This window comes from Vanessa tameamea, chromosome 2, assembly GCF_037043105.1.
Source record: "Vanessa tameamea isolate UH-Manoa-2023 chromosome 2, ilVanTame1 primary haplotype, whole genome shotgun sequence".
Lineage (NCBI taxonomy): Eukaryota > Metazoa > Arthropoda > Insecta > Lepidoptera > Nymphalidae > Vanessa > Vanessa tameamea.
The window spans coordinates 2,079,127-2,094,057 of NC_087310.1; the positions used below are offsets into that span (position 1 = coordinate 2,079,127).

General features: G+C 30.6%; 2 protein-coding genes across 2 annotated transcripts in view; one reads left to right on the forward strand and one right to left on the reverse strand.

Annotated features, from left to right (window-relative positions):
- Window positions 1-2,236: 2,236 nt before the first annotated feature.
- On the reverse strand, window positions 2,237-4,925 carry LOC113398279 (regulator of microtubule dynamics protein 1-like). Its single transcript, XM_064220852.1, has 4 exons — window positions 4,577-4,925; window positions 4,267-4,464; window positions 3,521-3,775; window positions 2,237-2,604 (listed from the first exon to the last, which is right to left on the reverse strand). The coding sequence occupies exons 1-4, from the start codon at window positions 4,673-4,675 to the stop codon at window positions 2,254-2,256; spliced, it is 903 nt and encodes a 300-aa protein (XP_064076922.1). The 5' UTR covers window positions 4,676-4,925; the 3' UTR covers window positions 2,237-2,253.
- Window positions 4,926-11,555: 6,630 nt separating this feature from the next.
- The window catches only part of LOC113398275 (septin-7), a 477,393-nt gene continuing 474,017 nt past the window's right edge, over window positions 11,556-14,931 (forward strand). The window contains exon 1 of the mRNA XM_026636932.2: window positions 11,556-12,200. Coding sequence (XP_026492717.1) covers window positions 12,111-12,200 — 90 coding nt within the window. The 5' untranslated portion in view covers window positions 11,556-12,110. The remainder of the gene's footprint in view (window positions 12,201-14,931) is intronic.

Sequence of the window (14,931 nt, forward strand, 5' to 3'; positions counted from 1 at the left end):
TTTTATTGTTGTTTTTTTTCTAAATAGTTTGACATTAAATCATTTAATATAATTTTTATAGCCATTAATAATTAATATTATCGTCTTCAGGTCATTATTATATTATATATTGAATAACATAATTGTCCTGTATAAGTTATATATCCGAAAAATTATATAAATTTTAATTCTGATCCAATGATGTTCTAGTAAACAGATATGTTATAAACGCGCAAAAGGTGAAGACTAGAAAACGTCCTAATTGGGACGTATTGTATTTAGTCTGTGTCGCGCACGACAACGAGTAATACGTTTCGCGCTCCTCGTAATAACTATCCAAAATGCCATCGTGTGTATTTAGAAAGTGTACCAATTACGATACCAAAGTTAATAAAACACAAGGGATCTCATACCACATGTAAGTAAGCAATATACTTTGATTTATTAATATATTTCATTTTTTTAATATTCTGATATTTGGAGGTTAGAAAAAAGAAAGAGATGGAAAATACATTTTTTGTCGTAAGAACGACAAGGATGCGTTCCGGACATAGAATAAAAGTACAGATGCGAATATTAGGCAGTAAAGTCATATTTATTCCACAGTTCTCTTTTTCTTTTAATAACCTTTTTATAATTTTGTTTGATACACTTAATTATAAATTAAACTTGTCGAATATAAGATAAGAAAATATAAATAGTTTGTCATTAACATAATATGTTAAAATAAAGCTACCACTGAAATCAGGCTTCAAGAGTGGATCGCTATTGTTCGTAAAAAAGAAATAAAACGTTTATATTACCTTACTGTGTGACAACAGCGAGTTTGACTATTTACCGTCTTTTCTTCGTAGGTTTCCAACTTCTGAGATTCGGCTTCAAGAATGGATCGCAATTGTTCGTAAACAAAGAAGTGAATGCAGTTGGACGCCTTCAAAAAGTAGTAGAATTTGTAGCAATCATTTCAAAACTACCGATAAATATTCATCAAACAAAGGTCGTACACTTCTCAAAAATAGCGCTGTTCCCGTTATAGAGGTAATAAAAAGAGTAAAAAACTAAATGAAATATTTATATAAGAAGAATATATATTTCTAGCCTACCTCAATAGTGACGAGATATATTTTACTTATATGTATTGTTTTATTTCCCAGGAAGACATTAATATAAATATTGAAAACTCCCCGACAAGTCTCGACAATGTCAGCATACTGGATATGGTAGATATTGTTGAAACACCCAGAAAAGCAGCACTTAAAAAACGCGTACGTGAATTAACATGCAAGACAAAACTGTTGCAGAAAAAAAACAAAGTACTCGTTCAACAAAATAAAAGACTGAAGAAACGTGTTGCCAACATAGCCATGATATTGAAAGATTTAAAGAAAAAAGATTACATTTCGAAAGAACAGCTTACTCAACTAAATTTATTCCGCTCATAAAAATTATCCCGAAATTAAAATGCTCTCTAAGAGACAGAAAAGAAATAAATTGAATCTTTTCGAAGGTGTATGATTGTTTTTATAATATGTATATTTCTTTCTTTTTAAAACGTCTTAAATTTTTCACCTACCTTTTGTACAATTTATTTGTTATACAGGCATAAATCCCGGCTACAAATTCTATACACATGGTTTGTACCTTCTGCCTAATGAATTTGTTAGTCTATGATGGCAACGTGCGGTGATTGGTGGCCCGAATAATATTTGTTTACATTCACACTAGTGTTGCATATCGATAGTCCACTATCGATAGACTATCGATATCCTGAATAGTTTTCGAGGTCAACTATCGATAGTTCTGCAATGCTGATTCACACGCAATTAAAACATCTTGTTGTCTCTTTTATTCTTATTGTTTTTATCAAGCATTCCTTTTTATTTGTAGCGAAATGTAAAATAAACGCCCCCCGGCGCGGTACACTTTTTTCTGTTGTTTAGTAAGTGTATAACATATTTATTTAGATATAGATATTAGAATGTCATTGTTCTGATCAGTATTATTATTGTACTCTGGTTCCATTTAAATTACTCATTTTTTTAAGTTTTATTTTTGTAGTTAATTTATAGTCAAGAAAGTATGTACTGAGTCATTGAATAGCTCTTAAATAAATTTAATTCGTTTTGGTGAAAAGATAAACCTATTTTTTTGTTACTTTTAAAATATTGTGTGATTTGCCCCATTTGTTATAATTACCTTGGTCTAGAAATAATTTATATATAAAAACCAGTTATTCAATAGAAACAATGCAATAAAGAAAGATTGAAATTAATATTATTTAAATTTCTTTAATAACTCTGCAGCTTCCTTATTAGCGCGATGATCATCATCAGACTTGGCAGGGTAACTTGCAGCTAACTTGAGATAATATTTAGCTTGATCTTCTTTTTTAAGTTTCAAATAACAACAACCAAGTCTAAGAAGATTAATACTGTAAAATCTTGGCTGCGCAGCCTCAGCTCTCAAATAGTACTCCAGAGCATCTTCATATGTAGAATAAGGTAATGGTGCAAAAACTGCATCAGCAGTTTTTCTTTGATGCCATGGTAGTTCACTTATTTGAAAACACCATTCACCTAGCATATGCAAGAGACTTGCATCATTTGGATTTAAAGTGACAGCAAGCTGTAACAATAATCATATATTGCTTTAAATGTATTATGAAAACATTACAGATTACAAAACAAAAATTACATATTAAAGAGAGGGGGACAATTTTACTAACAAAATATCATTTTATAGCAACTGCATCTATACATAATTGTTACTTATTCTACTAAATTAACTATACATTTGTGGTTCAGTTAAAGTTGGATCGAAAATAGAATCGCGAATGTAATATAACCCTGGTAAACTATTAGAATTGGTTACAATTCAACTCAGCTCCCTGGTGGTATTATTTTTTTATAGTATAGGTGGGCGTATGAGCATATGGGCCACCTGATGTTAAGTGGTAACTACCGTCCATAGACAATAGTGCTGTAAGAAATATTAACCATTCCTTACATCGCCCATGCACCACCAACCTTGGGAACTAAGATGTTATGTCTCTTGTGCCTGTAATTACACTGGCTCACTCACCCTTCAAACTGGAACACAACAATACTGACTACCATTGTTAAGCAGTAGAGTATCTGATGAGCAGGTGGTACCTACACAGACGTGCTTGCTTAAAACCATCAAGTAAAACCCAGAAAGTATATATCCAGTAAGGTCACACTACAGTGTGGCCACTGAATGTGCCAGTTCTTCTTAGTAGAATCTACTTTCCAAATTGTCGGTAGCTTTACATTTTGTTCAATATTGTATAATTCAAAGAGTTTTTATATTTATATATTTTATAGCCTACTTGAATCAAGAATATTATTTTGATTTCGTAGAAATAGAACTCACACTCTGGCAGTTGATATACCATTCTTCTACTGTAGTATTTGAAATAAGAATAACGCATGTCAGCAAGGATCAAACTATCTACAGTTATTAAATATTTGCTTATAACATCTACTTAAAACTCATGCCTTATAAATATATAGTAACTCACATCCATATGTTTTTTTACATTTTCAAGTTGTTCTATCTTTTTTTGGATACCTTCGTTTGAACTTTTGGCATCTAATATCAGAGCATACCATTTTTGAACAGCAAAATTGTCTGGATTTGTTTCTAATTCTTCGGCAACCACATTATAGGCTTGTAAAATTAATTCTTTTTTCATTTTTTTGTTGTATTTAGATTCTTTAGCCATATTGTATAATGCACGACAAACACGCCATTTGATTTCAACATCATTTTGAATCTGTAGCAGATGAAAACTAAAATATAATCTTTATATAATTCATACAATTAAAAAATACTTTCACTATAAGAACAAATGATTAAAACTATCTATACACAACTTAAATGCCTTGTTGTTCTAATAGCTATCTTACTAGGGAGCAAAAGGAATAAAATTTTAATTCCTGGGTTTGTACTTTAAGTCAGGCCTATAAGTAATTAGGATTTCTCTCAAGAAATTCTTAGCAGCTTGGAATTTGGCAGTGATTATGTTTTGGTTCTTAGAAAGCACTAAAATCTGTTGATCTTGGGCCTGTATGATTTCCGGATGTGTCAGTATTGGTGATCCTTCAGATTATGAGATTTAGCTACATCATATTTACAATTTATTATCATCAAAAATAATATACAATAATAATTATATATACATGATCCTCTTTTACTTGCAGAACACTAGTAAATGGAACAAACAAAATAACTTTATATTTTTAAGTAATAAGTTGAACATTGTACCTTATATTTTATAAGCATGTTGTAACATTCTTCATATTTCCCTGTTTCAAACATTTTGTCAGCTATTTCTGTTACCGATGGAACTAAGGTTACTTCTTTAATAGCATTTATATTGTTCTTGCTTACACTCGTAGGCCATAAGAACCAGAAACCAGAGAATATTTGAGTTGCTTTAACAGTCTTATCAAATAGTTTAATCTGAAATTGTATTAAAAATGAGTGTATATACAAAAAAATATAGTATTAACTAATTGATTTAATTTTAAAATAAATGTTTTTTTTTAAATTAATGCTTGTTAATAATAATTACCTGCGACAATTTGTTTATTTTCTTTTTAAACTCCCTGAAAATGTATACCCTGTGTTGGAAAACTTTATTGTAAATGTTATTACATGTATAGATATTCATCTGTGTAGTTGGAGCAAAAAGTAAATTATTAATATAACGTTCTATTGCAATTCACGTTCATTCACATGAAAATTTGAACAAAATTGTGATTTTTTGCTTTTAAGCTGGGGTCTTACGTTCTGAATATAAACTTTAAATTAATAGACAGATATTTACAAAATAATTAAAGATTTTGTTAACTTCCATCCACAGAAAGTGGATTTTGTTTTGAATCAAGGAGTTTTAAATATAAGATGATATACAACCTCTACATTTATTACTTTGTTTAATATTTTCATTTGAAGTTTGAAATGCACCGCTAAACATATGTTAAATAAACAGTATAGTTATTTTATTTAATGCACTATTCTTAATACATAATCTGTATTCTCATATTCAGTAAATTTTATCTGTGATGCCGGGAAAGAATTAACGATTGCCGCGTGATTCAAAATTATGTGTAGCGCATTATTTCAAGAATTTTTTTTGAGATGCTTAGATACTCGATATTATTTAATGTAGTATACACACAAACTGATAACATTTTTTTAAAATTGATGTAATGTATTTCAATTCCAGATTACAGATTATATTCCGATTTATAAATTGTATTATAATTATCTCAATAGCATATTTGTTGCATATCTCTTGTACTTATGTCAACGATCAATGATGTTGGAAGAAAATTATAGACCCAGTCATTTATCAATAAAACGCTGCTCAAACTTATAATCAAAACATTAAAACGTTTCAGAGATATTGCAGATCTTTCTATCATTTAGAGAAAAGTGCACAATAATAATTACATTACATTAGCAGCCTGTAAATTTCCCACTGCAGGGCTAAGGCACAATAATAATACATTACAATAACTATATTTTAAAGATATGTAATAAAATTTACTATTTCTTTATAACTCTTCACGTGGGATTTATATCTATTAAAATGAACAACAAATTGATTGGAAGCTATTTTGAAGGTAAGTATTCCGAAGACAATTCATAACAATTCTTAGAAATAAATATAGGTGTTTTTTAAGTACATTCTTAACTGTAAAATTGATAATGTATTTACACATATAATTAAATCGTTTTATTGTATTGTATATATATTTTATTTATATATATATATATTTTTAAAGCTCATACTTAGAGCATTAGATTTAAAACATAAAAACAAATAATCACTGGCATTGCAAGTCTACACGTGAATGGTATGTCGCTTTATTTTACATAATGGCAATAATATTCAAAAATCAATTTTTACCCGGTCCAAGGGCGGGTGTAACTGTTGACAGTTCAGTACAGTGAAGTGTAGTTGAATTTGGTGTAAGACATGTTTTTAATCTAAATAATATCTTCAGTATTGTTATCATTATGCAGAGATCAGGTAATTACGAATTCATAAATATAAATTATGTATCCGAAATCTATACATCTCTATAATGATTCGCGCCAATTACTTTTATGCATTTTAAGTTCAAATGTATAATTTCGTTATAGAAGTTTTTTTTTATTATCATAATGGGGAAATTAATTTTATCGAAAAGTGTTAATTTGTTATTACAAAATCAAAGATTATACTGAGTTTATAAGCTATCATATAAGATAAACTTCTTTAAATATAGAAATATGTACAAAACAAGAATTTGTTATGGGTAAAGTATAATTAAAATTTCTGTATTTTAATTAATTTATTAAATTGGTCTCTATCTTATGTTAGGAGTATAGTTTTGTATATGCTTATGTAATATTAATAATTCTGTTAATGTTAACATATTAGTTTCATAATATTTATAATGTTGGTCTTTTTTTGTAATTTAACTTAATGTATGTAAAAAAATATAAAAAGCTGACCTAAAATATGCTTATGAAAACCTTTATATGACTTTGCTTTATAACCTTAAGGCTATTAATTTCTTATAGCTCATTATTTTGTGTCTAATTTTGTCAAAATATAGATGTCTTAATAACCTAAACTTAATATAATTTATAGTATTTTGAAATATTGGACATCATATTCATAGTTTGACTTATAATATAAGTTTAAATATAAGGATTCATATAGATTTCCATTATTCACTATGGCCAAATTTATTTAACTTCAAGAAAATTAATTATTACTGATATGATTAGAGCTCATTTTATTACAGGTAAAATATTTATTGAATATCAATCAAAATAAAATCTATTTTACTCCCAATGTCAAGTCACAACACTGTTTGATTTAAACAAAATGTTTGATTCAATTAATATTGCAAATTGCACATGCAGCATTTGTATTAACCCTTCTAACACTAATTTGTTTCAATTGTTTTAAAGAACTGCATCCTTTAAATTACATTGTATTTTTTAATGACCTACATATAAAAATATGTGTACACTAAAAGACATTCATATGATCTAGAGAATAGATACTAAAATAGCCTCACTTCCTATAAAAACATACCCTGACTGTAATACTCTTTTCTTGGGTTCATATCACACATTCATCACAGATTCTATTCCCGAACAGCAATAGAATATGTGATGTACAGGCAGGCACCTTCAGGTACATGGGACATAATATCCTAGCTTCCTGGGTTGTTGGTGATGTAAGAGATGTTTAATATTTCTTACATTGCTAATGTGTAATGCACAGTGGTTATCAGATCGACGATTTGCCAAACATTTACCTAATTTAAGTATAATATTTAAAAAAAAACTTTTTTATACCACATAAATGATAATTAATTATTGGGAGAAATTTATTCAAATTATGCCAGATGCAGTTTTGGAATAAAGATCACACACTAAGCCATTAAACTAGGAAGTGAACAATCACAAAACAAAGAAACTAATTGATTTAAGTTTTTTAATTCATAGAGTGGTTCTTAATGTAGAAAACAATATTTAAAAAGAAACCTTGATATTACATAATACTATATAGGTAGTAAGAACCACGGTATGCTAATTGAACAAAACTGTACTTAAAACTTAATTATGAGAGCATAATATCCCATAAAGATTGTCATGTAATAATAATAGGTGTAAGAACTAAATATATAAATTTCATAGTGTCATTGGCAGTGTAAGAAATGTTTGCATCTCACAGTGCCAATGAGTGTGTGTGTATACAATTAACAGGTGCAATTTACAAGTCTCCTTTCATATTGTGAAATTAAGTTAATTTGTATTTTTGCAACATATACCCACAAACCAATTTAACTTAAATTGTTTTATATCATAATAAAAATGTATTTTTTTTAATCAAATATTGAACAACACTGATGTAGCACACTTCTCAGTGTATTTAAAAGACTACTGAGTCTTTGTGTAGAGCCTGTCTTCATATTATTTATTATTTACGAAAAAAAGAGGAGTTTTGTTTGAAGATAATTTAAACAACAAAAAGTATTTCTTAATTATAATCTCAAACAATTGGAAACAGAGTTGTATTGTCTTTAAATGTAATTGATTCAATGTGGAACTGATTAAAGCGGTATCCTCATAATACTTCGATTAAATCATTGTACATTTTTATATTCTTAACACTTTAAGTCGTAACTAATACTAATAACTATAGTATATCTTTACAAGAAATCGTTTTGCACGACAACTATCGCTTTAATAGAGATGAGAGATTACGTAAGATGAAATCTTACGTACGTTTGAAACAAAAAAGAACTTATTCTTAAATAAAAAAATGGAAAATGTGGACTTAAAGTAAGTAAACCTTTTGTTTAGGGTAAAGTTTGGTACTATGTATCATTGTTTTGTGATCATAGACCGTACAGCGTCGTACTCTACAACTAAAGCGGGTCTCTCTTGCGGAACCCGACAGTCATAACACGCCACAAACGTCCTGTCACTGTAATCGACACCTATCCTTACCGTTATAACTTCACGTTACATGAAGCGATGTTTTTAAGGGATTTAAGGTAATGTTTTTGATTTTTCCTCGACAGCGATGCACGTGAGCACGCTTACCTTTCGATACTTATCTCTGTTAAATAATTAACAATATATGTTTCGGAATTCGTCATGTTTATCATTAATTTTATCTTAAACCGTTTAAAAATACTAGCCCACAATATCGATCACGTTAATTATTCTGTTTGAAAGATAGAAAACACCTTAACTTTAACATATTTTTTAAAAACAAGCCTAACGTAGGGTTTTCGTTTATTGTATATCTACAGTTTTGTAAGAAATAACTATAAATATTGACATACTCGTATATGATTTTTTCTAGTGTTTTCTCTATCTATCTCGATTTTATTATTACTGTGACACTGAGACGGAGTGTAACTCCGGATTTTTCAATTTTAATCTCATATTATCCATATATTATATTATTTGATATATTTGTTTTGTATTTTTTCCTATCTAATTACATGTATAAACGTACATCTGATTAAAAACTCAATATCGCTAGCTCAACATTTAGAGGCAGCATAACAATCGAGAGGGTGTCTTCACCCCAAAATATGGGGATATGACCCTTCACGAGTATAACTTATTGAATGAAAAAGTGTTTGGTATGAGAAGTTTTGATACTAAATTTATTTGAAGTGTCGCGAGAATATCAACGTATTCTATATTAATATAGTCCTTGTTTACAAGTAGCAGTATGGGTTCGAAGTCCGCATTAAATTAATACATCAGTTTACGATCATGTTATCATGCATTTAAGGTACTTTAAGACAATTAACTTTTATTGCATTGTTTTGCAAAAAAGGATTGATATATGACTCAAAACATTAAAAAATTCAAGGAATATAAATCTAAAACACCGTATTACTTTTTTTTTATTTTTAAAAAGAGGTAATTTGGGCAGATTTATTATTAGGGATGTTATGGAGCTCCGTTCCCTGTAACCGAAACGATCGGATATCCGAAATAAATATCTATCCCTAAACGAAACCGATAATTTTCGTTTTTTGTGTTTATATAGTATTATACTTTAAGAGTAGGTAATTGTATTATAAAGAAATTAGCTACTTTTTTCTGTGATTATACCTAATTCTAAATAAATAGCTTACAAATAAAGTTAAATTAATATCTTGTAATTTTTTTCTTTAACAATTTCTAAATAATCTAATATCCGTAACCGAAACTTTCCGAAACAATCGGATAATCTGAAATCATTTCGTATCCGTAACCGTATCTAAAACCGGTAAAATATTATTCATATATGCGTATCCATATCCGAAATGACATATCCATAACATCCTTGTTTAATATCCACGTATATATGTAAATATTGTTTTCTTTTCTGAAAATAAATATATTGTCTTTAATTTCAATGAATTCGAATTCGGGTGGTCGGGTTGCTCTCCTGCCAATGCTACTGTGACGTTTCGGAATCTTTCAAGTTGCAAATTCTCTACGCGTATTGAAATAACTTTGAGTGCAAATGCATGTGCGGCCGGCGCGGGCGTCACTCATTGCTTAGTTCCTGTGGACGTGTGCGCATACGTGTGTCTCTCCGACGTACACCGTGTATTTGTCTTGCACACGTAAACACATTATAGTGATGGTTTAGCGCGGCTCATCCTAATATTCTAACACTCGCCTATAGTAAACAATCGACTGTTGTATTGAGGACGAGAGATAATTTGTTTACTAATCCGAAACGCCGAATGAGTTTTTAGTGACAGTTGTAGTCGTGTGTATGTGTATTGTATTATTGTAATATGATCAAATGGTTTGTTCTCAATGCTTGAATAATACTGGAAAATAACTGCAATTATGGAAACATTGGAAAACCATCTGTGCTCACGTAAGAAAAATACATTACAAATACTTTTACCACTTAATTTTATAGAAACAAACGAAAAAAAAATTAAAAAAATCTTTAATCTTTAACGCTGACTGCGTTACCAATGATTCGAATGGGTGTAAACAAATAATGGATATAAACAAATTATAGAGAAGAACCGGTGAGAAATTCATTAGTTAGTCTTGATAAATATAATCGCATGAATTTGTCAAATAACAGCAGTTATATTATTAAATAAAAGTTGAAGCGATATTAATTATGAAAGTTGGGAAGCAATTGAACGCCGATTCCAAATTTAAAAATATCTTTACCGAGCTCTCGTCATTTGTTTTGTTTTGGTATCAAATGTTTACAACATAATCAACAATGAAAGAATCTGAATTTGAAAACAATGGTAGCATAGACGTCTCATTGACTCACAGAACCTTGCCTGGACTTTCTGTGTCAAGTGTTCGCTGGTAATATGCTGCCATTCCATAATTTATAATGTAGGAGTAAGCTGTGTTAGTAATCAATCGTTAATGGAAGAAAGATATATGAGCACAGATAGTCTCGAAGACGTAGGTATTTGTTGTCTTCCCTGCATAGGTAGGTTCTAGTAGAATGGAATATCAAGTGCCAACGATCATATCATTGTGAAATATCTTATAGATTTTCGTTTTTGTTTCATGTGCTGTCTATCCAACGCGACAAATAGCGGTAAGTATTTTTTTTTAAATAACAGTACTATACACGTAGCTTACATTCAAAAAAAAAGGTTATGGTAACGGAATAGTTTGGCGGTGCAAGCAAAAAGTTTTTAATTTGAATATGCAATAAAATGATATCGAAAAGGAATTAATAGGTCGACGAGACCGTTTGTCCGTTCCACACGTATCGAGTGCCTTGCACGCGTCGTTTGAATTACGAGTAGGAATTCGCGACCGCTATTCGGCCGAATATGTTCGTCAGACGTCGGGCGCATCAGGCACCGTGACACAAATATCATTCCCCATGGTCATCCATTGCTGTAAGTTCGAACGATGCGTGTATATACAAAACCAATAGTGACGAATGTGTTGATATCAGCGACGCCTATTGTTCCAGTACGCGAAATTGTAATCGCTGAGTGGACGCTGTTTTGTAAAATTACTATTAAGAATTATATTTTATTAGTAAAATGCGTGGTTATTATTGTAATTTTTGATATTTAATCTATTTTCGTATGAGATGTTTAGTGTTTCTATTGTTCACATGAGTTCAGTGAAACAGCGATACGATTTTAGCCTGAAAAGGGGCAGTAAACGGTAAAGCGTTCAGAATGTTATATTCGTATCGAGTCCCTATTTAAGGTTCATAATTAGAACGTGGATTGCGATACGTGTGTGTATGTAGGTATATACTTAGCACGGTTCTATGCAATTAGTGAGTCAGATAGTTGTTTGTGTTAAAAACACCATTAAATTGTTATCAGTGCTTGCTTTAAGCCGAGTGGTACTTGGCGTTGATTCACCCGACTTCATTCGACTCTCCTCCGGATGTGATTTGTCGACGGAAAAATGTGGTATCATATTTGTTAGTAGCGCAGTGCTGTGGTCGTAACAGTTTGTTTCCTTCGTATGTAGTTAGCGGATGGGTTATGTAAATTGTTATTCGCATATATTCTCTTCGATAAAGGCAGAAGATTTTAAGTATTTTAGTGATAGTGATTACGATGGCATCTGTGTCGGAATCGCCTCTGACTAGGTCAAGAAATAGGCCAGTGCTGTCTCGATACAGGCCCGTCAATGAGAGTACAGATCAGGTAAGCGTTTGTTATTTATATTAATATAACTCCGATAAATTATAATAATTATTTAATAAATATGACGGCACTATTTCTATATATGACTTATCTTATCGCTAAGCTAATAACTGGGTACAGTGTATTTAACATATTTGTTATTACTAGCAATAACTAATGAGGTGTGCCCGATAGCCTTTAGAATTGTGGATTTTGGATTATCGTGTATATTTTTAAGCAGGTTTCTATGAACATAAAAAATACATTTATATTAGAATATTTTGTAACTAGAACAGTATGTTTAAAATTTCTGTCAGTATTGACTATTTATTCCTGGTTACTGTTATGTGTGTCAAGTTAAGAAATTATAATGATGACGTCGATGACGTCCTGGCCTGGATTTTAGTCACGGTGACCAGTCTCTAGGGAGCCCAACCAACTGCGCACAACAGAAGTGTTCTCTTCACTTCTTCACTTTATAAACTCGATGTAACGGCAATTCGGACACGATCGGAAAGATTTAGGCGCAATACCCATACGTGCTCTCCGAGCGACCGAAGTGTAAATACTGTCAACTTAAAAAAAACGATTAGATATTCTTCCGGAAGTACGTATATACCCAGCAGTACTTAGTATTTTTGTGTTCCAATTTGAAGGGTCAGTGAACCAGTAATTGCAGGCACAAGGGACGTAACATAATTGCTTCCAAGGTTGGTGGCGCACTAGCAAAGGTTGGTTAATATTTCTAAAAGTGCCAATCAATATGCTATATAATCGCAATCTCTATGGTAACCACTTAGCCCATTTCTCCATCCTCCTACTTATATTATTAAAACGTGACCTGGGTATTGAATCCAAAACCTCAATATCCACAACATAATAAACTTAGCCGCTAGACCAACGAAACCAATAATTACACAACATTGTATTGTTATTAGGACCAAAATTATGAGCTAAATCTTAGCTTAATGCATCTTACCTCACGTATTCTCGAGTGATTACACAAAAGTTTGTAATTGATTTGAATTTGTGACGTGTTAACGCCCACTATGATTTTATACAAAGCGTGGATGTTAAATATAATGAATGGTGGGTAACAGGTTACAACAATAGAGAACATTTTTTTCTAACAGCTGATTGAAAGATATAAATGATATGTAATTTTTTAATTGGCCCATTTAGGCAACATAAAAAACTACATGTATTTGAAATTTAAAAATTGTATTTTATAAATAATTTCATGTTGTAATTATGTTTGGTAAACGATCAAGAGTTTATTCATTTCCAACGTTGTTTTGTTTTGGTATCGAAGTCTGTTAGTTTGATGGCACGTGCCTTTTGCCCAAACAACGTCTGATGTATGAACGGGGATTTCGTGGTTTACAATTGATAAATCACGAACTATTCCTAAAATTCCGTGGAATGCGTTGCTAATTTTAAAAATATAATATAAATAACTATATTTAAATGCACTTAAAATATTTTTTCTTCTAATATTAATTATATAAGTTATTGAATAATAAAAAAGTTTTGTAATAAGTACCAAATGAACAAAAATGTAAATCAGTTGACATACGGAAGAGAAAAAAAAGGTACTGAACAGTTTGTTTTCTTTTTGCCTATTTATATGTTACTGGCTGCACCGGCGACTTCGCCCTTTTTTCCCTTCCAATTGTCGTAGGTTTGTAACGAAAATGCTTCAAGAACTTGTTAACAGTACATTATTTCCAACATTGGTGTAAAGGTTGAAAAAGTAACCTATGTTCGTCCTTGGGGTTCAAGCTTCCTTCGTACCAAATTCCATAAAAATCGTTTTAGTAGTTTAGTCGTGAAAACGTAACACACAGAAAGTGAGAGTTACTTTCCTATTTATAATTTTAGTTAACGTCTATAATGTATTGATTTGAATAAATACATATTTATTCAAATCAATACACACAATGAACGAAATTCTATAAATTTTATAATGAAACGTCTTATTTATGAAAATGGATGTTTGTTTATCTGTTCAACTCGCCGCTAGATAGCGTTTCAGTACATCGAAAGTCTATGCCGTTCAACCGATCGCAACGTCCATTGGTAGAAACATATACAGGACAAGACGAGAAGTTGTCTTGATTTTGCTATATAAGTATTTCGACGATCCCTATGTATAGGAAAAAAATATATTTTATAGATTTTGTTTTCGATATGCTGACAATAATTATTTGATAATTGTCAAAATTTATTGTTATTCGGGCATCTGGCGTTAATTTTGTTTCAATGCTTTTGCTGTTGGGTTATTTCCCGGTCACCATAAGGGTGGTTGAGGCGTTACGTGCTCTATTGGATGCGCCAACTAAAAATCCATTCCATTGATCGGGTCCTACCATACCCGCTGGTTGAGATGGGGTTGCTCTGCTACATATTATTTACATATATATTTTAAATAAAACCTTTTTTGTTGGATTTACGTGTTTAAGAAACGTTACGATAGTTGCTTTCAATATAAACTTAACTCAATTTATCATCTAGCTTTTCTAAAGAAATAAATACTAATGATGCGCTGTAACTTATATACCTAAACTCTCTAAATATTATATTTTATAACAAAAACTCTAATGTTACATAATTTTGAATAATTTATTTTTAATTAATTTGAATAAAGTAAGTCACGCTTTCCTGTAGATATTGTCTTCTTCTTGCAAATGTCAAATTACTGATGACAGAAAGAGAGATAGTAGTGTTTCAAGTCCTTTTATGTGTATTGATT

Bases quoted from the DNA above. Each gene is read 5' to 3' on its own strand.
- LOC113398279 (XM_064220852.1), bottom strand. From the start codon at position 4,675: ATGAATATCTATACATGTAATAACATTTACAATAAAGTTTTCCAACAC. The intron at 4,465-4,576 runs GTAATTATTATT...ATACAATTTCAG, and splicing joins AAATAAACAAATTGTCGCAG to ATTAAACTATTTGATAAGAC. The intron at 3,776-4,266 runs GTACAATGTTCA...CATCTGCTACAG, and splicing joins ACATGCTTATAAAATATAAG to ATTCAAAATGATGTTGAAAT.